This window comes from Podarcis liolepis (assembly GCF_965112155.1).
Source record: "Podarcis liolepis genome assembly, chromosome: 2".
NCBI lineage: Eukaryota > Metazoa > Chordata > Lepidosauria > Squamata > Lacertidae > Podarcis > Podarcis liolepis.
The window spans coordinates 13768623-13796219 of NC_139555.1; the positions used below are offsets into that span (position 1 = coordinate 13768623).

Below are 27597 nucleotides of genomic sequence, written 5' to 3' on the forward strand. Positions count from 1 at the left end.
CCGCAGCGTGGGGAGCCTTGCAGGAGTTCCCCGCAGGGCTCCCCATGCTGCAGATAGCAGCCTGCCGCCCGGCCGGCAAGGCACCCTAAAGCAGCGCGCCCCTCGCACCGGGCAGACATCGGCCAGCCCCACAAGCTCGGGGGACAGCAGGGAGGCGCAGCGCCGCCATCCCGCTGTTCCTCGACCTGGTTCGGTTTCCCCGACCTGCTTTGGGGGGGGAAATAAAGGGAAAAAATTTTTCCTTTATTTCCCCCCCAAAAAACTAGGTGCGTCCTATGGGACGGAGCGTCCTATGGGACGAAAAATACGGTACATTCTGTGAACTGAATAAAGGAAGCAGACTTTGCATATTTTGAGCAATTTCCTTAGCCAGAGCAGCAGGCAGTAAGTTTTGCAAAGCACTGAGGACTCCCTTGCCCTACGCAGCCCAGTTCCAAGGCAGCTTATAGAATCAATATTTATGTCACGTGGCACATAGCTGTGTCCTCTATTGCTTTGCTGCTGCTTTGTCCCTGCAACATCTCCCGCATGAAGCAGCTCCCTCTGTCTAATGGTTGAGCAGCCCTGCAATTGCCACCCCCACTATCTTCTTGTGCCCCGATATTGCCAAGCCTTGAAGCTACCCCTCTTCAAACTGCTTCTCGTTCCGTTCAACCCCTTAGCAATGCAGGTACCTTGCGGACAATGCCTTCTGTGGGGCCCTCTCTCCACGCCTCGTGGCGCCCAGGCAGAGCCATGGCGAGGCCGAAATCCGTGATGACGCAGGTCCTGTCCTCCCGCACCAGCACATTCTGGCTGCTCAGGTCTCGGTGTGCCACCCCAGGTTTATACAGGCCTGGTACCAAGAGGAAGAGCATTAGCAGTGGCATGGCTGACCCAAAGCTCAGGCTTCACCCACCATGAACTTATCAAGACAATGAGCAGCGGGGAGAAAGCAGATAGAGGAAGAAACAGCACAGGGGCTGCATGGGAAAAGGTTTGACCCCCAAGCAGATCTCAGGTAGCAGGGGAGGGGAATTTTCTTTCTCCTAGACGGGCTACTTTCCCAGGTTGACGAATCCCATTCGACTGTTATGAGACTCTTAAGGTCTCAAACATAGAATATTCATAAATGCACACATATCTAAATATATGAACCATGTTTCTGAAATAGTATGGGAGAGCAATCCTGAAGCCATTTTGACTCTCCCAATGACCTCAAATATTCCTCTGCAGTAAGGGAGGGAAATGGGGAAAGCCTTCCCATTGTTTTTTTGCTTGCAAAGCCTGTTTTAAGGGCGTATTTGCGTATGAATAGGGTGAGCCTGTGACCTGGATTCAGGAACTAAAATATTAACCATCACAAAAGAATGGCCAGTCTGCCCAGGCAATGCAATCAGTGACCATTATCAAGTATCTTGGCAAGCAGGATTTCTGCTGTAGACCGCCTCCTGTGCTGTATTTCTGCTGTAGACCGCCTCCTTCTGTGATGTATGTATGATGTTTTTTTTGGGGGGGGTGTCTTGGGCTACAGGGTGGGCAATTTCAAAAGTCTATATAAGGGCTTGCGCACCATTGTTCAGGGTTCTCCTCCCTCCTGCGTGTGGTGAGTGGGGACCCTGTTGCAACAGTTCCTTTAATAAAGATCAGGCTTACTAGCTGCTTTGCTTCTCAGTACAGTGGTACCTCAGGTTAAGAACTTAATTCGTTTTGGAGGTCCATTCTTAACCTGAAACTGTTCTTAACCTGAGGTACCACTTTAGCTAATGGGGCCTCTTGCCGCTGCACGATTTCTGTTCTCATCCTGAAGCAAAGTTCTTAACCCGAGGTACTATTTCTGGGTTAGCGGAGTCTGTAACCTGAAACATCTGTAACCTGAAGCGTCTGTAACCCGAGGTACCACTGTATATTCTGGCTGGCCTCTGTTATTTTCTCCTACCAATAGGGAACCCACTTAAGAACTCTATACCGGCTCCAGAATACCCCATAAGGGAAAAGGAGCTGTTTTTCTTACAACGCGACTCTCATTTTCCTCTACAGCTTGTGCAGAAAGCGCCTTCTTGTCCATTGGGCCCACTATTGGTTTCGCCAGCTCCTTCCACTGGAAACTGTCTTTGCATGCAGGGGAAGTCCCTAACTTACCATTTAAGACGCATCAGCTGCCCTCACCTGGTTTAGCCAGCTAGTCACAGCTGTTCCCACGGGGTGGCTGCTGTCGCTCACAGCTTCTTGGAGCCACAGATTAGAGCAATGAGAACACTAGTGGACAAACTACCCAGAAGGAGCACAACATGTTCCCCACCAGAGGTACCACCCCTTCCAAGACATCTAAGGAACAATAAAACGCATGATGATGATGATGAGCACCCCTGGGCCCACTGCCTCTTACCTTCCTTCCACAGCTCCTTGTGTAAGAAAGCAAGGCCCTTGGCAAGGGAGGACCCTAGTTTGAGACTGACGTCCCAGGAACAAACATGTTGCATGAGGAAATGCCGTAGGGACCCCTGTGAAGAAAGCACCATGCAACTCAATGCACATAAACTAGAGCAGTCTGACAACTGCAAGTGTGTGAGAATTGCAGAACTGAGAAGACTGCTGACTGTGAGAATAAGGCCTTAGCTGGGGACTACTGTACTCCTTTAGAGGGACGTAGGTGGTGCTGTGGTCTAAACCACAGAGCCTAGGGCTTGCCGATCGGAAGGTCGGTGGTTTGAATCCCCGTGACGGGGTGAGCTCCCGTTGCTCGGTCCGTGCTCCTGCCCACCTAGCAGTTTGAAAGCATGTCAAAGTGCAAGTAGATAAATAGGTACCGCTCCGGCGGGAAGGTAAACGGCGTTTCCGTGCGCTGCTCTGGTTCGCCAGAAGCGGCTTAGTCATGCTGGCCACATGACCCGGAAGCTGTACGCCGGCTCCCTTGGCCAATAAAGCGAGATGAGCGCCACAACCCCAGAGTCGTTCCAACTTATAGAACAAGAAGGTAAGCACATAAAATGCACTGTGCTGTGCTTGTAATCAGGCAAATAACGTTTGTGCATTATTATATGCAGGCAAATATTTGCTCCAGACACACATGTATAAATTGCCACTTGTGTGCACCATTGCTTGGGCACAACCTGAATCACATCGCTAGTTCCTGCGCGTGGCACTCACCAGAGGGTACAGCGTCAGCACCAGGAGGCCCCCCTGTTCCTTGTGTGGTCCTCCACACCCGGCAGCCACAAGCTGCACAACGTTGTCATGGCTCATCAGCGGGAGGCTGTGCACAGCCCACTCGGCTGCAAATTGCCGGTAGCACAACGCAGGGAAGGCTTTGATGGCCACGGGCTGCTGGCGGAATGTTCCTTGCCACAGCTTGGAGAACTGCCCCTCATGAAGAACCTGTGGGGCAAAAAAGAATTGGGGTGAAAGAGCCTTCCCCAACCCAGCGCCCTTCAGATGCTTTGGAGTACAATTCCCACCACCCCCATCTGGCATGAGCAATAGTAAGAACCGACCCGGACCTTGCGATCATCATCGGAGGCCCTTCTTTGTGTGTCTCCACCATGAGAGGTCCATAGGACAGCAACAAGAGAACAGGGCCTTTTCTGTGGTGGCTCCCTGGTTGTGGAATGCTCTCCCCAGGGAGGTTCACTCGGTACCTTAGATATTTTTAGGTGCCAGGCAAAAATATTCCTCTTCTCCCAGGCCTTTGCCTAATTACCGTATTTTTTGCACCATAACACTCACTTTTTTCCTCCTAGAAAGTAAGGGGAAATGTCTGTGCGTGTTATGGAGGGAATGCCTACGGGTGGCATGCCTACGGATTTTCCTCCTCTAAAAACTACGTGCGTGTTATGGTCGGGTGCGTGTTATAGAGCGAAAAATACGGTAATTAATTTTAAACTCATGTGTGTGTGTTATTGTTTTAGTTTGTTACTGTGCTATTTATTTTTCTGTTTTTATATTGTAAACCACCCTGGGATCCTTGGATAAAGGGCAGTATAAAAATGTAATTTAATAATAATAATAATAATAAATAATAATAATAATAATAATAATAATAATAATAATAATATAATGCAAAACATCTGGAGAGGACCAGTCTTCGGCAAATTTTAGCATCCACTTCCTAACTCTAAGCACAGCCCTGTATGTTGTTGTTGTTGTTTAGTCGTTTAGTTGTGTCTGACTCTTCGTGACCCCATGGACCAGAGCACGCCATGCACTCCTGTCTTCCACTGCCTCCCGCAGTTTGGTCAAACTCATGTTAGTAGCTTCGAGAACACTGTCCAACCATCTCGCCCTCTGTCGTCCCCTTCTCCTTGTGCCCTCCATCTTTCCCAGCATCAGGGTCTTTTCCAGGGAGTCTTCTCTTCTCATGAGGTGGCCAAAGTATTGGAGCCTCAGCTTCAGGATCTGTCCTTCCAGTGAGCACTCAGGGCTGATTTCCTTCAGAATGGAGAGGTTTGATCTTCTTGCAATCCGTGGGATTCTCAAGAGTCTCCTCCAGCACCATAATTCAAAAGCATCAATTCTTCGGCGATCAGCCTTCTTTATGGTCCAGCCCTCACTTCCCTACATCACTACTGGGAAAACCATAGCTTTAACTATACGGACCTTTGTCGACAAGGTGATGGCTCTGCTTTGCCCTGTATAGCAGATCCCATTATTCTTGAAATGCACAATTTAAGTTCAAAAAGCTGTTAATCTGGAAGACATTTGGAAACTGAGCATACCTTGCTTTCTACCCCATGTGATCGTCATCTCACAAACCGTGCAAGCTTCTAGTCTTTGTGGTTAGAGTGGGGAAAGACAGAAGGGCAGCGACCCTCAAGGCATAAATACAAGCTTAACAGCAAAGGCAACCCCTCTCCCCCACTTCCTAGAGAATAATTCTGGGAACTGTAGTTTTTTGCTGGTATTCAGAATTCTGAGTTTAGCCATTCACAGAATGCCTCCACACAGATGAGCCTTAAACTGGATTTTGCTCCAATTAGTTTGCAGCACGACTGTTCACAGTGGTTGGACTATATAATCGGTCTAAAAATGGCTTTCTTCTGCTTTCTATACCAGATGAACAACTCTCAGACACGGCACAAATAGCACACTACTCATCAAAGGGTGCTTTCTTTCCTTCTGGGTGTCTGTTGGGACAACACTGCCATCACAAGGCAAGCCTTCTCTTTTGCAATCATGACAAAGAAATACAACAGCAGTGGTGGGGGTGTATGGAGCTACTCTTATGCCATTGATGCGTCAACATTAGATAGTTGAATGTCAAACAGGAAGTCAAGGAGAGCCATTATGAGTAATGCAAATGGACAATCCTCTGGGCCCATGTCAGGTTTACATTTGTATTACACTACAAAGCAATTAAGAAAGAGCCCTTTAACTAAGGCTGCCATATGTCCAGAATCTCCCAGACATAGGCAGGATCCGTCCATCAATAATGGTGTCCAGGTGGAATTTCCGAAAAGCCACCAATGTGTCTAGACACCCGGGCGTATGGCAGCCCATACTGGAAGTGTGGGTTTCTGAAAAAAATAGTTATAAAGCTTCAAAAATAAATAAATAATAATGGAGATCTTTCCCTTCCTTCCTTCCTTCCTTCCTTCCTTCCTTCCTTCCTTCCTTCCTTCCTTCCTTCCAATATCTTTATTGAAAGTACAAAAAGTACATAATTATATGTGCGCTAAACATGGTGAGACGTAAATAAAAGAGAGAAAAAAACAAAAGAGAAACAGAAGGGAAAATAAACGGGGGAGGAGGGAACCCAAAACTATATATTTTACAAAGTTGTTATTGTACTTCACCTGATCTTAACCTATTACAGTATTTGTAAGAATGGATTCCAAATGTCACTGAATTTGCCCATGGCAAGCCTGCATTTATATGCAAGTGGTTCGTATGTTGCAAGTTTGTATAAGCCTTCAATCCAATCGTAGAAGGGAACCGCGTTTTTATTTTTCCAATTCATCGGTATGAGATCCAGCGCCGAGGGCCTTCTGGCGGTTCCCTCATTGCGAGAAGTGAGGTTACAGGGAACCAGGCAGAGGGCCTTCTTGGTAGTGGCGCCCGCCCTGTGGAACACCCTCCTTCAGATGTGAAGGAAATAAGCAGCTATCCTATCTTGAAAAGACATCTGAAGGCAGCTCTGTTTAGGGAAGTTTTTAATATTTAATGCTGTATTGTTTTTAACACTTGATTGGGAGCCGCCCAGAGTGGCTGGGGAAACTCAGCCAGATGGGCGGGGTATAAATAATAAATAATTACATTATATTATTATTATTATTATTATTATTATTATTATTATTATTATTATTATTATTATATCGGTCTTTTCGCTGTGGTAAGGGTATGGAGATTGTCCGGATTTTCAGTTTTTGAAAAACGGCAACCCTACTTTAACGTCACTTGAAGCAGTTAGGATTGTAAGGAGAAGGCAAAAACGACACTGGTGCGTGTGAGAGATACAGCAAGGTCAGATGCAAAAGAGAACCAGGGCCTGCCCACCTATGAAGCAAAGTGAGGCAACTGCCTCAGGCGGCAAGATCCACATGAGCAGCAGATCCAGCCTCCAAGAAATGCACTGTCTGCGCTGCCATGGTGCCAGCAACAGCTGCAATGCACTCCTTGGAGGCTGGATCTGCCGTCTCCTCAGTAGTGCTCCATCCTCTTGGAAAAGAAGAGATGCTATTGGTCTGCTCCCACCCTGCTCCTCGTGTTTACCGTATTTTTTGCACCATAACACTCACTTTTTTCCTCCTAGAAAGTAAGGGGAAATGTCTGTGCGTGTTATGGAGCGAATGCCTGCGGCTGGAGGGGGGGGGGGAATCTGCTGCAGTCGTGAGAAGAGGATCCATGGTTCCCCTTCCTTCCCTCCTCCGCGGTTACAAAGCATGGATCCACATGGATCCTCAGGATTTTTGCATTGGGCTACTCCAAACTCACTGTCAGATCACATGTCTGTGGCCACAGCATGAACCACAAAAATCATATATCCACTATTTCGTTTAGAATATTTTTTTTCTTGGTTTCCTCCTCTAAAAACTACGTGCGTATTATGGTCTGGTGCGTGTTATAGAGCGAAAAATACAGTATATTTATTGTTACTGACGTAGATCTTCCCTCATCCCTTCTTCCCCTGTGGGGAGGAGCGCCATTTTGTGTTTTGCCTCAGGTGCCCAAATGCTGCCCCCGAAACCAGGTTGGCGTTTCCCACGGATAAAGCAAGCAAACTAGGGCGACTCTCAATGGGCCCATGGTCCCCCCACAACTGATACCTGAAGGAACTGGAGGTCTGGAAGCTCCTGTGTGGGAAGTTTCCTCTCGGTTTTTGGCTCCGAGCTCGTAGTGACCTTGGTGAGCTCACCGCTTTCTTCTGGGCTCAGGAGCACAGCAAGGACTTTCCACTGCCTTAGAACTACAAGGAAAGAAAAATATATTTGCTCCTGCAGCAAGAGACACGTCCCAAAATTATCAAAGTCCTGCACAAATTACGCAGGTGTTCTTATGTTTGCCTAACTTGTATTGCTGGTCATGGGGAGGGCCGAAGGCAATGAAGAGCCATGATCCCTGGCCACTAGAAATCCTGCTCAGACTTTCCTCACCCAAACTTGAAATTTCAGTGAGGTATGTAGTGGTTTCGGGACGCGGGTGGCGCTGTGGTTAAACCACAGAGCCTAGGACTTGCCGATCAGAAGGTCAGCAGTTCGAATCCCTGCGACGGAGTGAGCTCCCGTTGCTCAGTCCCTGCTCCTGCCAACCTAGCAGTTTGAAAGCACATCAAAGTGCAAGCAGATAAATAGGTACCGCTCTGGTGGGAAGGTAAACGGCATTTCCGTGCGCTGCTGTGGTTTGCCAGAAGCGGCTTAGTCATGCTGGCCACATGACCCGGAAGCTGTACGCTGGCTCCCTCGGCCAATAAAGCGAGATGAGTGCCGCAACCCCAGAGTCAGCCACGACTGGACCTAATGGTCAGGGGTCCCTTTACCTTTTATGTAGTGGTTAAAGTGTCAGACTAGGACCTGGGAGAAGCCAAGGTTCAAATCTTCACTTGACCATGAAGCTCACTGGGTGACTTTGGGCCAGTCACTGCCTTTCAACAATAGGCAAGTAGGATCCTAGAATGCAACAACTGATTGGCTGCAGGAAAAGACCAATCAGGCTCCAGGAGGAAGTTAATCAGCCTATTAGGCTGGTAGGATCGTTGAATGCAACAACTGATTGGCCTGCAGGAAAAGACCAATCAGGCCCCAGGAGGGAAGCAGAATCAGCCAATCAGGCGGGACTCATTGTGTAGATGCAACAACTGCACCAATCAGAAGCTGCGCCTTGGTTTTTGAACATTTTGGAAGTCAAATGGAATTCTGCAACGGATTAAGTTTGGCGCTTTTCTTTTTGCTATTTATTTTGCGTTTTTGATGCTTTTTCGGTTAATTTGTTTTTGTGACTGTATGGAAACCAGTTCAGCTACTGATTGATTGTGAAACTGCAGAAATGGATAAAAAGCCCTCCTCCCCCATCCAAACAATGACTATCATCAGTGCAGGTAATAAAAAAGTTTTATTTTAATTTTTTTCATATACAATACTGTCTTATTTATTTTATAGTACAGTACTTTGATTATTGCTTTCATTTGATGGCTCAATGGTCTCGCTAGATGGTAAAATTCATGTTAAATTGCTGTTTTAGGGGTTGTTTTTAAAAGCCTGGAACGGATTAATCCGTTTTGTATTATTTTCTATGGGAAAGCGCGCCTTGGTTTTGGAACGCTTTGGTTTTGGAATGGATGGACTTCCGGAATGGATTAAGTTTGTGAACCAAGGTACCACTGTATTCAGAAGCATTGTGCTGCCTCCCATAGACTTCTCTTCCATGCGTTTGCCTAATTCTCTTTTAAAGCCATCCAAGTTGGGAGTCATCACTGCCTCTCCTGTGGGTGGGAGTTCCATAGTTAAGCCATGTGTTGTGTGATAGGAATTTTGAGGACTTAGATATATGTTAAATGTTCATAAGTGTACCAACCAAGCACGTACATAGATCAGCACAGGAAGACCGACCTGGAACCATTTTGATTCCTAAACTGAGCAAATGCTTTCTCTGCAAGGTCAAAGTGGGAAACCTCCCATTGTCTCTTTCCTCACAAATCCTGTCTTAAGGGCACATTTAAGATATGAATAGGGTGTGAGCCTGTGACCTGGCCCAGGAACTAAGTATTTATCATTACAAAAGACTGGCCAGGCTCCCCAGGCAATCCAATCAAGTAACCTGCCAGACAGGAGATAAACAATGACAGGAGAAAAACAACATTCAAATTTCTGTTTTAAGACCGCCTTTTCTGTGATGTAGGTATGATATATCTGAGGGGTGGTCTTAGGTTACACCCCTTCTGTGACGTATGTGTGATGTTTCTGAGGGTGGTCTTGATCTACAGGGTGGCAATTTCAAAAGTCTTTATAAGGCCTTGCACACCATTTTTCTGGGTTCCTCCTCTCTCCTGCGGGTGAGGGGAGCACCCTGTTGCAACAGTTCAATAAAGATCAAGCTTACTAGCTGCTTTGCTTCTCAATATTCTCTGGTTGGCCTCTGTTATTCTCTCCTACCAATAGGGAACCTATGTAAGGACACTATATGGGCTCTTATCCAGTCCATATCACTAGCCCAATCTGCATCGCTACCCAGGAGACAGCAAAACAGAAGTCACTGTTTACATGCTTGGAGAGAGCTGGCAGGAGGAAGTGCAAGGCCAGTGGGTTTTGGGGAGGGGTCTTCATCAGAGCCCCTGCTAAGGTTTGGGCATCAGCTGGTGCCCAGAAATGCTGACTCCTGGCGCCCATTCTGTGCGTTTGGGTTTTCTATGTAAGGCAAGCAGAGATTCTGCTGTCGCCGTTCTCTGAGCAGCCTGCAGATATGCTCCCTTCTTCCCTCGCCTCTAGCTGAATGTTGCTGTGTAGCAACCCTTATTGCAAATGATATACAATGAATTGAAGAAAATGTTCCATTTAACATTTGTTAAAAACCCCGAGGCATTTTTGTTGGGGATCGTAGGGAAAGACCTGCCAAAAAAGTTGAAAAACATCTTCATGTATGCGACAACGGCCGCGAGAGTTCTGGTAGCACAAGGATGGAAGACTGAAGAAAGCCCAACTAAAGAATCATGGCAAGAAAAATTGATGGACTATGCAGAACTGGCAAAATTGACATATAAGCTACGGGACAAGGATAACTGCGACTTTAAGGATGAATGGGAACCTTTCACAAAGTATCTGAAGACGCAACAAAGCGAACTAGACTCCTTGGCAGGTTTTGAATAAACATTCACAATTCTTTTACTGATAATAATCAGCTAAACAGTTTGAGGATCTATACAACTCTGTAACATGCAGAAAATAGCATTATTGGAGAAACCAAAGACTGGAACTGAGGGAAGTCGGGGTGGGGGGTTCTATGGGGGGGAGGGGGGAGGAAGGAAAAATGGGGGGGAATAAGGATATGTTTTTGGATGATATGTTTTGTTATAACTTTGAATAAAATAAATAAATAAATAAAAAGCAAATGCCTTGCCCCCACGCCCACCCCCAAAGTCACAATACCTAGAAACGCCAGACAGCCCAGGAAGAGCAGAAGAATGCAGGAGGTAATGATCCAGATGTTCCCACTGGGCAGTGACGCAGCTGCAGAGATAAGAGGGGAAGGTGATCACAAACATCTCCACTGCGGTGGGAGAATCGGTTCAGCGCGTTCCACATTTTGGAGGAGGAGGAAGGAGAACAATCTCTTGCAAACCCCTTTCCCAGGGTGTGCACTCCCAAGCCTCTTGGCTCCAAGCCTTGGGCTTCAATCCCACCAGCCACTCCTCCCTCCCTCCCTCCAGGTGCTCGCGGGCCTCTGGCATATCCTTCTCCAAGACCTCTCTGCCCAACCCTGGCATCAGCTTCCCTCCATCTCCACAGCACTTTCCTCTGATGTTTTAATTAAAATTAAAATTGGGCAGGGGGGGGGAAGAACATCTCCCACTCCATAGGCAGCCCCCTTCTCATCTCGACAGCCAACATTCCTGCATCCTCCCCGTTGCCTTCCCATGTTTGAAGGCCTTGCTGTGCTCTGCAGTGCTCTGGCGGGGGGCAGCGGGGAGAACCAGGAAAGGCAGTCGCTGCAACACAGAACTTTGTGCAAACTTGCGCAAAAGAAGCAACGGTGCAAGGCCCTTACACATTCTGTCTGGGGCTGGTGGGAGTTGCGCATGGCCCCAGATAGCTGGAAGGGACCTGCTAGCAAAGGCTGCAATCGATTGTAAAGCTTCTTGAGAGCAGGGGCCTGCCTTTTCCTGACGCTGTTCTGCAAAGAGTAGAACATACACCAGGGGTCAGCAAACTTTTTCAGCAGGGGGCCGGTCCACTGTCCCTCAGACCTTGTGAGGGGCCGGACTATACAGTGGTACCTCAGGTTACATACGCTTCAGGTTACATACGCTTCAGGCTACAGACTCCGCTAACCCAGAAATAGTGCTTCAGGTTAAGAACTTTGCTTCAGGATGAGAAGAGAAATCGTGCTCCGGCGGCGCGGCGGCAGCAGGAGGCCCCATTAGCTAAAGTGGTGCTTCAGGTTAAGAACAGTTTCAGGTTAAGAACGGACCTCCGGAATGAATTAAGTACTTAACCTGAGGTACCACTGTATTTTGGAGAGAAAAAAATGAACAAATTCCTATGCCCCACAAATAACCCAGAGATGCATTTTAAATAAAAGGACACATTCTACTCATGTAAAAGCACACTGATTCCCAGACAGTCTGTGGGCCGGATTTAGAAGGTGATTGGGCCGGATCCGACCCCCGGGCCTTAGTTTGCCTGCCCATGACATACACTGTATAAAATAAAATGCAGCCTGGGTTGCACTCGCTGCAAAGCTATCTTCAGTTTCGCAAAGCAATGCTTAGCTTGTTTCCTTTCTTTATCTGGCCAAGGCCTAGTGTAGCACTCCTGAGGGGGAAAGAGTGTCCTGTGTAGTCTAGCTTCTCTGAGGGAACATGGCTGTTTTCTTTTCTCATTCTTTTGTCTCTAGGGATGTTTGCAAAACAGATTGCTTTCAGCAAAGCTATACTGCCAAGACGAGAGAGCCGGCTTCAGTTCCTCCCTCAGCCCTGACACTCAGAGGATGGTTTGGGTCAAATGCTGTATCTCAGCCTAAGCCAGGGGTGAGCAAAATGTCAGTCTGCTGCTGACATATTTCAGGGTGATTCGTAGTCAGTGCTTTTTTCTATTAAAAAAATGTTTAGGGGTACTCTCATTTTGACTCAAGAAAATCACCACTTTATAGTTCAAATTGGAGGACATAAATACAGTGGTACCTCAGGTTACATACACTTCAAGTTACATACGCTTCAGGTTACAAACTCGGCTAACCCAGAAATAGTGCTTCAGGTTAAGAACTTTGCTTCAGGATGAGAACAGAAAGCATGCTCCGGCGGCGCAGCGGCAGCAGGAGGCCCTATTAGCTAAAGTGGTCTTCAGGTTAAGAACAGTTTCAGTTTAAGAATGGACCTCCGGAACGAATTAAGTACTTAACTCCTTCAATACCACTGTACAGTAAATGGACAAAAGTACAAAGATTGACAAAATGTTTAGCGGTATACGTACCCACAGAAAAAAGCACTGTTTGTAGTACAGTGGTACCTCGGGTTAAGTACTTAATTCGTTCCAGAGGTCCGTTCTTAACCTGAAACTGATCTTAACCTGAAGCACCACTTTAGCTAATGGGGCCTCCCGCTGCCGTCGTGCCACCAGAGCACGATTTCTGTTCTCATCCTGAAGCAAAGTTCTTAACCTGAAGCACTATTTCTGGGTTAGCAGAGTCTGTAACCTGAAGCGTATGTAACCCAAGGTACCACTGTAGTAACTGTTTCTGCACTCCCAATTGTTTAACAATAGCAACAACAAAAAGATTGTTTCCCCCCCAGAATTAGGTGGCTGAAAGGCAGAAAAAATGGGAAGTGGAGAGGGGGAAGCAGGAGTAGTTTGTGTGTGAAAGGGCTGGGAGGTCATGTCTGGTTGCAAAAACAAATTCCTGGGCTGAGCATGTGTTGTGAGACACCCTTAATTCTAAGCATGCAGAGCTCCCCTGTTCCATCGTTTTGCTTCTGTGACTGGTTAGTGGATTTAAGAGTTTTAGTAAAACAAAAACAAAAAAACAATGTAGATACGTCAAGCTTGAAATCTGCCTACTCCTGGCTGATTGCGAGGATAATATATTAGGCCATAACAATGCACACCTCTCCAAGTTCCTTGGAAGGGCAGGATAGAATTATAACAAATAAATAAATACTCAGATTCCCTGTTTAAAGCTTTCTGCTCATTTGCGTACATTATACAGTCATACCTCTTGTTAAGTTTGCTTCAGGTTAAATCTTTTCAGGTTGCGTCCTGCGGCGACCTGGAAGTACCGGAAAGGGTTACTTTCGGCTTTCGCCACTTGCACATGCGCAGACGCTCAAAATGATGTCACGCGCATGTGCAGAAGCAGCAAATCGCGACCCACAGACGTGCAGACGTGGGTTGCATTCTGCTCATGTCGCGAACGGGGCTCTGGAACGGATCCCGTTTGCAACCAGAGGTACCACTGTACTAGATTTGGTTCAGTTAAGTCCATAAAAGTGGTGGATTTTGTTTCGGCCTGGAGGAGGCAGTGTTCTCCATTTTCACAAACTGCAAGTCTACATGTTGTTAAAATGGCACAAGAACAAGCCAGGACATTTTTTCTCCTGCCCTAGGGGATAGTATACAAACCAATGGCTTCAAGTTACGAGAAAACAGATTCTGACTGAACATCAGGAAGAACTTCCAGGCAGTAACTGTTGTTCGATAGTGGAATGGTCTCCCTCCGAAGGTGGTGGACTCGCCTTCCTTGTAGGTTTTTAAGAAGAGGTTGGATGGGCATCTGTCATGAATGCTTTAGCTGAGATTCCTGCGTTACAGAGGGTTGGACTAGATGATTCTTGGGGTCCCAACTCTATGATTCTATTATACTAGTCAACTGGCAACTCTAAGGCCTCTAAATAAACCTTATTTTTCCCTTCACTCTCTCCATCCGCCTGCTTTGAACAGCTGCCCACCAAGAGAACATCGTGTGAGGCAAACAATTAGTTGTTTACAATTGATTGTTACATTGAGGTTGAATAGATGTTTTATGAACAAAGGAACCAGCTTTGAAAATCCCTGTGTTACAAGGGTTCAAGGTCAAATTCAGGTTCAGAAGAACTCCTGAGGTAGGGACCCTTTCAGAATTAAAAAGCAAGGGCCACAACATCTCAAGGAGTGGCTGTAATAATGTGTTGACGTTTATATCAACATATTTAATGAATATTGTTATAGATTTGAGGGGGGACCCCCCCAAACCCTAAAAAACCCTGTTAGGATTTTGATTAATTGGGATACGGATGAAAGTACAAGCTGCGGCGCTGTGACAGAGAAGGAATATCTGGGTTGGCTTATGCAAACCTGCCCGGCTGGCCTGGTAAAGAGGAAATCAGTTAACATGACAAAAGAAATTGATGGGCCATCCATTAGGAATCCTTTGGCCTGGGGAGACAGATGTTGCCAAGACGATGGGATGTGTGTTTGAAGTGACAGGAAAATAGAGTTTTTAGCAGGATGTTCTGGAAAGGAGGAGGAGGAAGAAAGACTGGGATCCATCTTGGGCAGGTTGGCTGAAGGCAGGCTGGGAGAGATGCCTTTGAATCCAGGGCTGAACAACTGTCTCAAATACCAGAGTAGGACCGACAGTGAAAAGATGTGCTTTCACACTGTGCATATGCTTGCCTGGGAGCCATGGCCAAGCCTAGCATTCTATGCCTTGATCCCATGCAGGTGTTAAGCACTTTTGTTGTTGTGTACACATCAAATCTGAAGGAGTACATAGAATATAAGACCCCATGTGCACTATACATTTAAAGCTGAACCATATCACTTTGTGAAGTCATAGCTTCCCCCAAGGAATCCTGGGAATGTAGCTGAAGGGTGCTGAAAGTTGTCAGGAGACCTCTATTTCCCACACAGAACTACAGTTCCCAGGTTCCCTGGGAAGAGGGGTTGATAGTTAAGCTACTCTTGAGAACTGTAGCTCTGTATACATCTCAAAAATTTAATGGGTGAAATGCAGGGCTGGCCCAAGTCATTCTGGCACCTGAGGCAGACCGCAAAATGCCACCTCCCTCCCCGACAGGGAAGAAGGGGCGAGTGAAGATCTACATTAGGAACAAAGGGAGAATAAAGTTCTACATCAGAATACGTAGCCCCCTTGTATCCTGCTGCCTGAGGCAGGATACACTTCACCTTGCCTCATGGCTGGGCCGACACAACCATGGCTCTAGGTTCTAGGACTCAGGCTTCGAATGTGTGCTCCTGTTGTGCTTACCCATAGACACCCCTGTGCTTCCAGCACTAGAAAACCAGAGAATTGGACCCAGTTCTGCCCTCCCAAGTTCCATGTGAACCCCCTGGGTTCAGGACATTTCTTGGAGGAGATGTTTTGGAAGGGAGCCCTAGTCCTGCAATCTGATGGTTCCCATCGGAGCAAGCAGCTCCTCCTTCTCCAAATTGTACTTATCTGTCTGACTCAGAAATGTGCTGCGAGACTCTCAAGGTCTTTGCTGAGTGAGTGGGTCACCCCCACCCCTGATATGCAGGAGTGCACCTGTGGGTGGGATGTGGGAGGGGAGACACAATTTTTCTCACAGGGGTTTGGAGAAAGCCTGGACAGCAAACAGCAGAGAAAAGAAAAGAGAAGTGTGAAGGAGGAAGAAAAGACATGGGAAGGGAATACAGTGGTACCTCGGGTTACATACGCTTCAGGTTACAGACTCCGCTAACCCAGAAATAGTACCTCGGGTTAAGAACTTTGCTTCAGGATGAGAACAGAAATCGTGCTCTGGCGGCGTGACGGCAGCAGGAGGCCCCATTAGCTAAAGTGGTGCTTCAGGTTAAGAACAGTTTCAGGTTAAGAACGGACCTCCAGAACGAATTAAGTTCTTAACCCAAGGTACCACTGTATTAGGGACGCGGGTGACACTGTGGGTTAAACCACGGAGCCTAGGACTTGCCGATCAGAAGGTCGGCGGTTTGAATCCCCGCGACGGGGTGAGCTCCTGTTGCTCGGTCCCTGCTCCTGCCAACTTAGCAGTTCGAAAGCACGTCAAAGTGCAAGTAGATAAATAGGTACCGCTCTAGAGGGAAGGTAAATGGCCTTTCCGTGCGCTGCTCTGGTTCACCAGAAGCGGCTTAGTCATGCTGGCCACATGACCCGGAAGCTGTACGCCCGCTCCCTTGGCCAATAAAGCGAGATGAGAGCCACAACCCCAGAGTCGGTCACGACTGGATCTAATGGTCAAGGGTCCCTTACTTCACCACTGTATTAGAGTTACACTCCTATGGTTACAATCCTAACTTCTCCAAAAGAATCCCAGGAACTGTAGCTACAATGCCAAGCATTCTTAACCAAGTATGTTGCCCAGTTTTTTTGTAGGGTACACAATGTGCTTTAATGCATGCGGTTAGGATTGTGCTGTTAGTTTCTATTCTAGGGTTGCCATACGTCCGGAATTTAAATGATAGAAGCAGTATTTGGGGGCAGGGGAGAGAACTGGGAAAACTGGCAAAATGTCTGAATTCCCCCCCCAAAAAAAAGCTCAGCAACCTTCCCCCCAAAAAGCTTCTTTTGTGCTCGGATTTCTCTCACTTTAATGGTCCTTACATTTGCTGCTCAGTTGCAATCCATGCCCTGCCTCCTCCTCCTCCTCTCGACTTTCTATCCCAGGCATCCCCAAACTCTGCCCTCCAGTTGTTTTGGGACTACAATTCCCATCATCCCTGACCAATGGTCCTGTTAGCTAGGGATGATGGGAGTTGTAGTCCCAAAACAGCTGTAGGGCCGAGTTTGGGGGTGCCTGTTCTATCCTGTAACTCCCCACCGGCCCCGGACCCCATAAACCTCCTTACCCTTCCTCTTTCGAGGCCCGACATGGCTGATGTTAGCATTACACAAATCAGATCTGCACCTACAGGACAAAGTAACCGTTTTGGCATCCTCAGAAGATCGGGACTCACAGGCTGCAGAATCGCAGGCATCTTTTTCACTGATCCAGCAACCTGGATGGGCAGAAGACAGGGAGAAGAGGGAGTTCAGATAAACGGTTTAATCCAGGGAACATCGGCATCTCCGTAACCTTGAGAGCTAGATTCCAAGCAGACCCTCTCCTTGTGTGCCAGTTTTATCTGCTTTGTTTGCATAGTTTAAATGTTACCGTATTTTGTTTTTCTGCTTTTCACGGATTTGCAAGTGCCCCAGACAGCTATAAATTTAACAGATAAACATGGAAAGGGGGGGGAAAAACAACATTAGAAGCAGCAGCATACAAATACAGAGAACAATGAGCAGGAAAAGGGGCTTCAAATTCAGCCTGCAGGTCCTTCAGTGTCTTAAAAATATATATGCCACTATGAAATTAACACCGTAGAAAATAGGAAAGGGACCAAGAGAGAACAGTTTCTTCAAGGCTATCCCAGGAAGCCCATAATTGTGCTGGGATTTGAATTCAGGATCTGATTTCCACCGTTCCTCCCATTTCCTCCAGCCAACCCTCACTTAGCCCTTGTGGGACCTGGGGTCCTCCCCCCACATATTTTGTAGGGACTAGAATTCAAATAAATTGAATTTTTGTGTCTCGGTCCTGTATACCTGAAGGAGCGTCTCCACCCTCATCCTTCAGCCCAGACACTGAGGTCCAACACTGAGGGCCTTCTGGCGGTTCCCTCATTGCAAGAAGTGAGGTTACAGGGAACCAGACAGAGGGCCTTCTCGGTAGTGGTGCCCGCCCTGTGGAACGCCCTCCCTTCAGATGTGAAGGAAATAAGTAGCTATCTTATCTTTAAAAGACACCTGAAGGCAGCCCTGTTCAGGGAAGTTTTTAATATTTAACGCTGTACTGTTTTTAACGCTTGATTGGGAGCTGCCCAGAGCAACTGGGGAAACTCAGCCAGATGGGCAGGGTATAAATTAATAATAATAATAATAATTATTATTATTATTATTATTATTATTATTATTATTATTATTATTATTAACCATTGGCCCATATCCTGATTCTCACCCTGCATTTGGACATTGCATTGTGGGCATGCGTCTCTCATCTCCAAGCATCCACACTGGTTTGCCCTGAATTAGTGCCCAGCCCACACTAAGAATCACAAGAGAAGCCCCGGACTTGAAAGAACCCATAGCAGCATTCTATGGAAACCAACAGCCCAGGGCCAAAGAGCTGGGTGCAAAGTTGTGCTCAATATCGGTCTCCCCTGAGCTACTGCTCCACCTCCTTTGGCTGCTGCCAGGGCCTTGCAGAGCCAGGCAGAGGGTAAGGTAAAAAAAGCCCCCCCTTTTACCCTGGGGATAACTGAAGACTTATAAATACAGTGGTGCCCCGCAAGACGAATGCCTCGCAAGACAGAAAACCCGCTAGACGAAAGGGTTTTCCGTTTTGGAGGTGCTTCGCAAAACAAATTTCCTATGGGCTTGCTTCGCAAGATGACAATGTCTTGCGAGTTCCTGCTGGGTTTTTTTCCTCCCCCCCCCTTTTCTAAGCCACTAAGCCGCTTATCAGCTGATCCAATAAGCAGATAAGCCGCTAACAGCGCTAATAGCGCTAATCCGCTAATCCTTCAATGGGCTTGCTTCGCAAGACGAAAAAACCGCTAGACGAAGAGAATCACAGAACGGATTCTTTTCGTCTTGCGAGGCACCACTGTAAGTAAGTACAGTGGTACCTCGGGTTACATATGCTTCAGGTTACATACGCTTCAGGTTACACACTCCACTAAGCCAGAAATAGTGCTTCAGGTTAGGAAATTTGCTTCAGGATAAGAACAGAAATCGTGCTCTGGTGCCGCCGCCGCAGCAGGAGGCCCTATTAGCTAAAGTGGTGCTTCAGGTTAAGAACAGTTTCAGCTTAAGAACGGACCTCCGGAACAAATTAAGTACTTAACCCGAGGTACCACTGTATATAAATAATTTTCACAAAAGTTATGCTGACAAATACCGTATTTTTTGCTCTACAAGACTCACTTTTTCCCTCCTAAAAAGTAAGGGGAAATGTGTCTCCGTCTTATGGAGCGAATGCAGGCTGCGCAGCTATCCCAGAAGCCAGAACAGCAAGAAGGATCACTGCTTTCGCTGCTCAGCTAGAATATTTTATAGAGCGAAAAATACAGTAGAGCGAAAAATACAATATTTTTATTGTATTTTATAGAGCGAAAAATACAATATTTTATAGAGCGAAAAATACAGTAATTTTATTTCAAGGCTTGAACCGTATCTGCATATAAAGACAAAGTGGAAAATATAACTATACAATAGTGCTTTTTAAAAATACATAGAGAAAATGATTATTTTAAGTATTTACATTTAAAAATGCTTTCCTAGCTTTCTTTTCTGCAAATTCTTGAATTACGCAGGAAAAATCAAACAACTTCGCCTTGAATATGCTGACCGAGGTCCCCTTTGGAATCGGAGGCCCAGGCCAAGTGGCCCATATGGCCCCCCCCCCCCTCTTTCTGGGCCTGGTTGCTGCTGGCTCACAGCCTGCAAAATCTGCCTGTACTTTTAAAATGTGTTGGGGAGGAGGGGGGATAATTGGGTGGTTCTTGTTCCTATTATGCATTTTGTGTTTTAATCCTGTGATTTTATCTTGTGAACTGCCCTAGATCTGTGGGTATAGGATGGTATACAAATTCAATCAATCAATCAATCAATCAATCAATCAATCAATCAATCAACTATAGCAATAGTAATAATACTTTCACTACTGCCTGCCCCCAATGGATGCTAACAAATAACAAAACCAAAAAAAGCTCAGCAACTTTGGTTCCCCCTAAAAAGAACAAAAATCCTGGTTACACCCGTGTTCCTCACAGGCCCTATTTTGCATTCTGTATATTTTTGCTTGGCTGGAATGTGCCCTTGAACTCTGATAGTGCTTTTTGCTTCTCTGGATGGAGGAAGAGAAGAGAGACCGAGAGTAGTACAGTGGTACCTTAGGTTAAGAACTTAATTTGTTCTGGAGGTCCGTTCTTAACCTGAAACTGTTCTTAACCTGAAGTACCACTTCTGCTAATGGGGTCTACAGCTGCCGCCGCACGATTTCTGTTCTCATCCTGAAGCAATGTTCTTAACCCAAGGTACTATTTCTGGGTTAGCGGAGTCTGTAACCTGAAGCGTCTGTAACCTGAAACGTCTGTAACCCGAGGTACCACTACAGTAGTCTACTGAAAAAAGATATAGAGTGGTACCTCGGTTTAAGAACAGTCCAGTTTAAGAATAATTTGGTTTACAAACTCCGCAACTGGAAATAGTGTTCCGGTTTGAGAACTTTACCTCAGTCTAAGAACAGAATCCGAACAGTGTAAGGCCACCGGCGGCAGGAGGCCTAATCAGGGAAAGTGCACCTCAGTTTAAGAACGGACTTCCAGAATGGATTAAGTTGGTAAACCGAGGTACCACTGTAATTCGCACCTAGTGCTTTGCCCACCGATTGCCTCTGGCCCCACTCACTACTAGCATGTGGCCCTTAGAAAGCTGCTTAGCAAGAAATGTGGCCCTCAGTTACCCAGCCCTGACGCAAGGTTTTCCTTCAGGCCTGCTCTCCCTCACCTGCCATCAGCTTTAGGGAGATGGCCCACTTTCCTTGCAGCGGCTCTCAGGCGTGGGTCCCCAGATGTTGTTGGACTACAACTCCCATCATCCCTAGCTAGCAAGGCCAGAGCTCAGGGATGATGGGAGTTGTAGTCCAACAACATCTGGGGACTGCTGCGAGTCACATGCTCTCCTTAACACCCTTGGGAAGCCTGGGGTTGTTGTTTTTTTTGCAGAGTTGAGATAAACATCACAGCCTAAGTAGCTGAGGAGTGAAAGTGGGTAGGATTCTGTGGTGAGGAAGGGAATGCCAGGCTTCCAGCGGGGAAGTCTGCCACTGGTGAGCTCTCACTTGAGCCACAGGTAGTTGCACGTGTGGCAACGAAAAGGTTCCTCTCCCGGCCGAACCGGCAGGAGGAAAGGTGGGAGTTGCTGCTTTTTTTGGTACGCGCTCGCGCAAGGTGCACCCTGACCTCATCTTCCTCGTCTCTCCCCATAGCAACCGCCAGCTCCTCAGCCCTCTTTGGAAGGGAGGGAAGAAGGGTCAGCGTGTGTGAGAACGCTGGCCGGGAGCTTTCTCTTCGTCTTTTAAAACTTCGTTTTTATCTTTTCAAACAGCTACAGTGAGGGACTAAAGGTTTGCAGCGATACATTTCATAAGCTGGGGTCTGATATATGTTGGCTGGGAGCGATTTCTAAGCCAAACACCCCCCAGATATCTGTTCTCCACTAGTTTTTTTCCTTCTTCTCTCATATTCTGAGGAAGGAAGGAAGTGTGGCATAGTGGTTAAAGTGCTGGACTACAGCAGAGGAGAACCCAACTTCAAATTCTCACTCAGCCCTGAAGCTCAGTGGGTAACCGTCAGCAAGTCACTGTCTCTTAGCCCATAACAGGGTTGTTGTGAGGATAAAACGGGGTAGCTGAAGAAAAATGATGTTCTTGGAAAATAAAGGGATGGAAAATGCAATAAATAAATAAATGAGGGCTCCAAGTGATCATTGGGCAGATCCACACCACACTTTTAAGGTGCCATTCAAAGCCTGTGACTTACCACAAATATTCGTGGGAACTGTAGTTTTCCCTCACCCTCCCCAGCACCCTTAACAAACTATGGTTCACAGGATGTTTTGAGGGAAGCCACATGCTTTAAATGTGCGTTGAATGTGCATTAAATGTGTGGTGAAGTGCAACTCTTTCTGAGCATAACGTGGCTCATGCGCAGTTTGTTTTGGGAAGCCTAGATACCAAAATCACCACACAACGTAAAACTGAATACGCAGGAAATGTTTGGCATGCTTGTAAGGTAAAGGGACCCCTCACCATTAGGTCCAGTTGTGGCCGACTCTGGGGTTGCGGCGCTCATCTCGCTTTATTGGCCGAGGGAGCCGGCATACAGCTTCCGGGTCGTGTGGCCAGCATGACTAAGTCGCTTCTGGTGAACCAGAGCAGCGCACGGAAACGCTGGTTACCTTCCCGCCAGAGCGGTACCTATTTATCTACTTGCACTTTGTGCTTTCGAACTGCTAGGTTGGCAGGAGCTGGGATCGGGCAACGGGAGCTCACCCCATCGCGGGGATTCGAACCGCCGACCTTCTGATTGGCAAGCCCTAGGCTCTGTGGTTTAACCCACAGCGCCACCCACGTCCCTGTTTGTGGAAGCCTAGGTACCAAAATCACCATACAATGTAAAACTGAATACGCAGGAAACATTTGGCATGCTTGTAACCTGCCATATATCAGGGTGGGTGAGTCCAGGCAAGCATGTATACAAATTGAAAAAGCCTTTTCACATTTTTAGTTAATCTGAAGGCTCTGCCTTAGCCCCTCAGCTGTGATCAGTTGCACCGACAAGCCGTTATGTGACAGTACTCATTCCTACACTGGATGCTTTCGCTGAGATTCCTGCTTTGCAGGGGGTTGGACTAGATGACCCATGGGATCCCTTCCAACTCTACAGTTCTATGATTTCATATCTTCTCACTTATTATCAAGCAGAGCACTTCGACCGGGTGGTGGTGGAAGCAATTCACTCATTCAGCCGCAAATCATCCAGCGATGAGACATCGGATAATGAATGTGCTTGCAAATCAGCCAGTAGAATCTACTACGTACACACAGAAGCAGGCTGCAAACACACCATACATTTGAAGTGCATTCCCCGACCCAAGACACCTGGAAATTGTAGTTTACCCCCCCAAGCTACAGTTCCCAGCACCCAGCCACAGAGCTATGGTGCAAAGCTGTTCCTCCACTAGCCCCTCAACCCCTTCTCCAACAAATCACCCTGGGAAATCCATCAAATCCCGGAAGCAAAAGGCAGCACACCGCTCTGAATTCACTATAAAACCTCTCAGATCTTTTGCACTACACTCCATGCTGCAAGGAATCACTTTTGATGAATTTAATTTGGCGGAAATCAACAGCAGCGAGTAGCGGCTGCTGCTCAGTTTCTCCCTTTCTCATGGTGCTAATTTCCCAGGCTTCATTTCCGCCCAAGTGCCAATATATTTCTGCTTGAACATTCAGTCTAGCATAGTAGTTTTTAAGGGAAGGCAGGGAAGAGATCCTGCATTAGGGACACTCAGGTATACTGGATGACCCTTTGATCTCTCTCTTGCAGGCTTATGGATCTAGAGATGAGATGCATGCATCGCTGGGCAAGACCGTAGCTCAATGATAAGAGCATATGCTTTTCTTGCAGAAGGTCCTGGGTTCAGTTTCCAGGATTTCCAGGTAAGATTGGGAGAGAACCGTGTCTGAAATCATGGAGAGCTTCTGCCAGGCAGTATAGACAATACTGAACCAAATGGACCCATAATTGGACATGGCATAAAGAAAACCCCTTTGTCCTAAGCTTGTAGAGTCCCCATCATCTCATTCCCACGCCATGCAGCACAGTCCTTGTCTATGTGCTCTAAAATCCCACCTCCCTTTGGATCCGAAATCACGTGAGCTTTGGGCTTTCCGTCTTCCTGCCAAACCACCGCATCCAAACCTGCCCCCTTTACCACCCAACCCCCTAAGGAAGAATTGTAGCAGCTCCTCTGTCCGCCTTTGGTCCTCACCTTGCAACTTGGCTTGGAGATGTCCTTGGGTCAGGTTCCAGATACCAAAGCAGCACTGGTTGTGAGGGCACTGGATGGTTCTGTTGTGGCCGTCCTCCGAAATTAAGCCCTTGAGATGCTCCATACCTTCCATCAGGGCATTAGATCCATAGGAGACGCAGCTGCGGTTTTTACTCAGGGCACTGGTGCTCATCGCTTGGCATCTCAGTAGTATTAGCCAGGCAGTCAGTCTCCAAAGCAGCCTGCAGGGCCCCATCTACCCTCCAAGAGCACCTGAACTGGATATGCAAACCTAGCTTGCCCGCCTAGGAGTTCCTCCTCCGGGCCCAGGTGGGAAGGACTTGGCTGGCTTCAGCGTGTGGGATGGGGCTGGTTGCTGTCAGCGAGTGACCGCAAGCACTGAAGCAGGCGAGGGAGGCAGCACATCTAGGCAAGGAGGGACAAGACAGATTTCCAGTGGGTCTGCCTTCATGCCTAAGCAGACTGGGTATAACAGCTTCCAATGCCACCATACAAAAACACCTCCCACGAGACAGCAAAACAACTCCCTGCAAATTCAAGGAGGGAGATCTTAGATACCCTAGCCTGGGGTGCCCCCCTAGGCAGCTCAAGGACAGAGTTTCAGATTTAAAGAATATTGTTATGGGAGGGGGAGAGACAAGGAGGTTTTCAGTGGGTGGAACAAGATTCTCAGCAATATTCATTCAAGGTCCACTCAAATGGGTATGTTCAACATCAAATTGAATATGTGCAAAAGCACTCAGCACTGCATGTTAAGATATTGTTGGGGTCATTTTTGTGCTTTGTTAAAAAAACACAGAAATGAGATCACATCAACACCCTCCTCCCCCACTCCAAGGAAAGGGATCTGTGCTATAGGCATTAATATATAGTGTGGGTAGGTGGACAGAGGTGGTTAATTGGCAGAATTGTGTACTTACATCCCATTGAATTTCCAAGAGGTCAAAAACTTTAAAAAAGAATAGGGGAAAATTATATTTTATTTAAAGAGACCACTGCAAGCAGATGAAAACATTAACAGGATTTTAATCTCACTTGTAATGTAACAAAATTATGTACAATATGGATTGATATAAAATATAGACTATGGAATAAAATGCATTTGTAAATGTTGACAATAGGACCCATGAAGGGGATGGAGGGGGGGAGTCCCAAGATTCGGAGTAATCTCTGTATATGGATATGCATTTGGATTGTTATAAAATTCTATTTGTAAAATCAAATAAAAATGATTTTTTAAAAAAAGGATTTCCTTTGGGGGGGTGGACATATCAGCATCCTTGAGGCCTTCCTTCCAGATGTTCAGGAGAGGGTTTACTTTTCATTTTCGATGGTATGACAGCGCTAGGACAGAGCGCATGTTTTGCATCCAAAGTTCAATCCTCAGCATCTGGAGTTCAAGGATCTCAGGCAGTGAATCAGGAAAAGATCTTGAGAACTTATGAGAACTGCTATCTGTTGGAGCAGATCATATTGAGCTTGTAAGGGGTTGAATCAACAGTCCGACTCAGCAAATCACAGCTCCATACGATCACAACACAACCCACTTGTAAATGCAACCCAATGAATGAGTGGTCTAAACTTTTGTGGGCTAAGGCACCCGGGGGGCAGTGGGGTGGGGGACTCACATGGGGCCCAGTAGATGGAAGCTTACATCTCATGCAAAGTGTCTTGCCCTCTATGTCACCACCCCTGGGCTGGCTGCAGGCTGCCGTTTTGTTCAGAAGAGCATACTGGTGTCTCCACTAAATATCGAGCAGATGAAATGATAAAAGCTTCCATTTTGATGGCATAGATTAACAAACATTTTGCCAACTTTCTCACCTGGGGCAGAGCCTTCTGCTTGAATATAGCTCAGTTGGTAGAGCATGAGATTCTTAATCTCTGGGCTGTGGGTTTGAGCCCATTGGGCAAAATATTTCTGAATTTTGGGGGGTTGGACAAGATGAACCCTCATGGTCCCTTCCAACTCTACCGTTCTTATGATTCTATATTTCACTACCACCGGTACATGTGAGCAGCACTGGCAGTACTTGGTTGCATACGGTAAACAGTTCTGCTGGTGGCATTGAGACTGCCAGCGCCACCGCCAGGACTGCGGTTGAGAACTTCAGCCTTGTTTTCAACAACCAGGCTGATAAAGGGCTCTCTCTGTAGACATAGCAAAGTCCACTTCCTGGTTGCCTCTTATCTGCTCAGAAACAAGAGATGTAAAGTAGGTGCATTAGCAGTACAGACTCTCCCCCTTCCAATCTTCATAGTCCATGACTGTGCGGTAAATTTCAAGCAGGAGTGCAGACTCAAGATCTTTGGTCACAGATTATCAATGCTTTAAGCTCTTAAGTGACCCTGCCTGGGCATTCTTGCTTAAAAGCATTAGCACCAAGCTCATGCATACAAAAACATCTCACATTTTCTTCTTCTTATTATTATTATTACTACCCAGCCCATCTGGCTGGGTTTCCCCAGCCACTCCGGGCAGCTCCCAACAGAACACTAAAAACAGAATAAAACTTCAAACATTAAAAACTTCCCTAAACAGGGCTGCCTTCAGGTGTCATCCAAAACTCAGATACAGTAGTACCTTGGGTTAAGAACGTAATTTGTTCCGGAGGTCCGTTCATAACCTGAAACTGTTCTTAACCTGAAGCACCACTTTAGCTAATGGGGCCTCCCACTGCTGCCGCCGCGCCGCCGGAGCCCAATTTCTGTTCTCATCCTGAAGGAAAGTTCTTAACCCGAGGTACTACTTCTGGGTTAGCGGAGTCTGTAACCAGAAGTGTCTGTAAGCTGAGGTACCACTGTAGTTGTTTATTTCCTTGACATCTGATGGGAGGGCATTCCACAGGGCAGGTGCCACTACAGAGAAGGCCCTCTGCCTGGTTCTCTGTAACCTCATTTCTCGCAGTGAGGGAAATGCCAGAAAGCCCTTGGAGCTGGACCTCAGTGTCCGGGCAGAACGATGGGGATGGAGACGCTCCTTCAGGTATCCTGGGCCAAAGCCGTTTAGGGCTTTAAAGGTCAGCACCAACACTTTGAATTGCACTTGGAAACGTACTAGGAGATAATGTAGGTCTTTAAGGACTGATGTAATATGTTCTCGGTGGCCACTCCAGTCACCAGTCTGGCTGCCACATTGACGCTCAAATATTCAAACACGCTTTTGGGAACTAACAGCTTTTAATGGAACAGCTAAATGCCTTGTTTTTATTGTAATTATTTACAGTGGTGCCCCGCAAGACAAAATTAATTTGTTCCGCAAGTTTTGTCGTCTAGCGAATTTTTCGTCTTGCGAATCACGAAATCCCATAGGAATGCATTGAAAATCAATTAATGCGTTCCTATGGTCAAAAAAAGTCCAAACAAAGCCAAATTTGGTATAACAACAGTTTATTAACTGCTCTTTAAAGTCACACATACTGTAAAGAGCAGTTCAAAAATTGAAGGGAAAATAAATTAACTTTATAAACAAAACATGTCTTTGTTTTTAGACAAAGGAAACAAAGTCGCGAGACGTTTTCGTCTTGCGAAGCAAGCCCATAGGTGAAATTCGTCTTGCGAGGCAAATCGAAAACGGAAAAACCTTTCGTCTAGCGAGTTTTTTGTCTTGCGAGGCATTCGTCTTGCGAGGTACCACTGTATATTGTTTTATTAGTTTTGTGTATGTCGTTTTAATTCTATCAATGTTTAATTGTTCTTTAATGATCTCCCCATGTTTTTAACTGTTCTTATTTTTATCTGTAAGCTGCCTTGTGTCAGGGAAAAAGGCGAGGTATAATTAGGGTTGTCATATTTTAAGAATTGAAAATCCAGACACAAAAGTTGTTAAGCTTTTTTAAAAAAAATAATAATAATAAAATGCTGCCCTTTTCAGTT

At 46.6% G+C, this 27597-nt stretch overlaps 2 protein-coding genes across 5 annotated transcripts in view; both read right to left on the reverse strand.

The window, feature by feature from the left end:
- Positions 1-24318, reverse strand: part of AMHR2 (anti-Mullerian hormone receptor type 2) — a 34427-nt gene extending 10109 nt beyond the window's left edge. For 2 of the 4 annotated variants that reach the window (XR_014522609.1, XM_083490159.1), the window contains exons 1-7: positions 23701-24318; positions 16950-17099; positions 10554-10634; positions 7242-7381; positions 3130-3357; positions 2369-2483; positions 675-835 (exon numbers count right to left, since the gene is read on the reverse strand). Coding sequence is in view for 2 of the 4 variants with exons in the window: in XM_083490159.1 (XP_083346285.1) it covers positions 675-835; positions 2369-2483; positions 3130-3357; positions 7242-7381; positions 10554-10634; positions 16950-17099; positions 23701-23956 (1131 nt within the window). In the remaining 2 variants the exon portion in view is untranslated. The remainder of the gene's footprint in view (positions 1-674; positions 836-2368; positions 2484-3129; positions 3358-7241; positions 7382-10553; positions 10635-16949; positions 17100-23700) is intronic. The other 2 variants (XR_014522610.1, XM_083490160.1) reach the window with 2 other exon arrangements.
- Positions 1-27597, reverse strand: part of PRR13 (proline rich 13) — a 114849-nt gene that overhangs the window by 27360 nt on the left and 59892 nt on the right. The gene's annotated exons all lie outside the window — the stretch shown is intronic.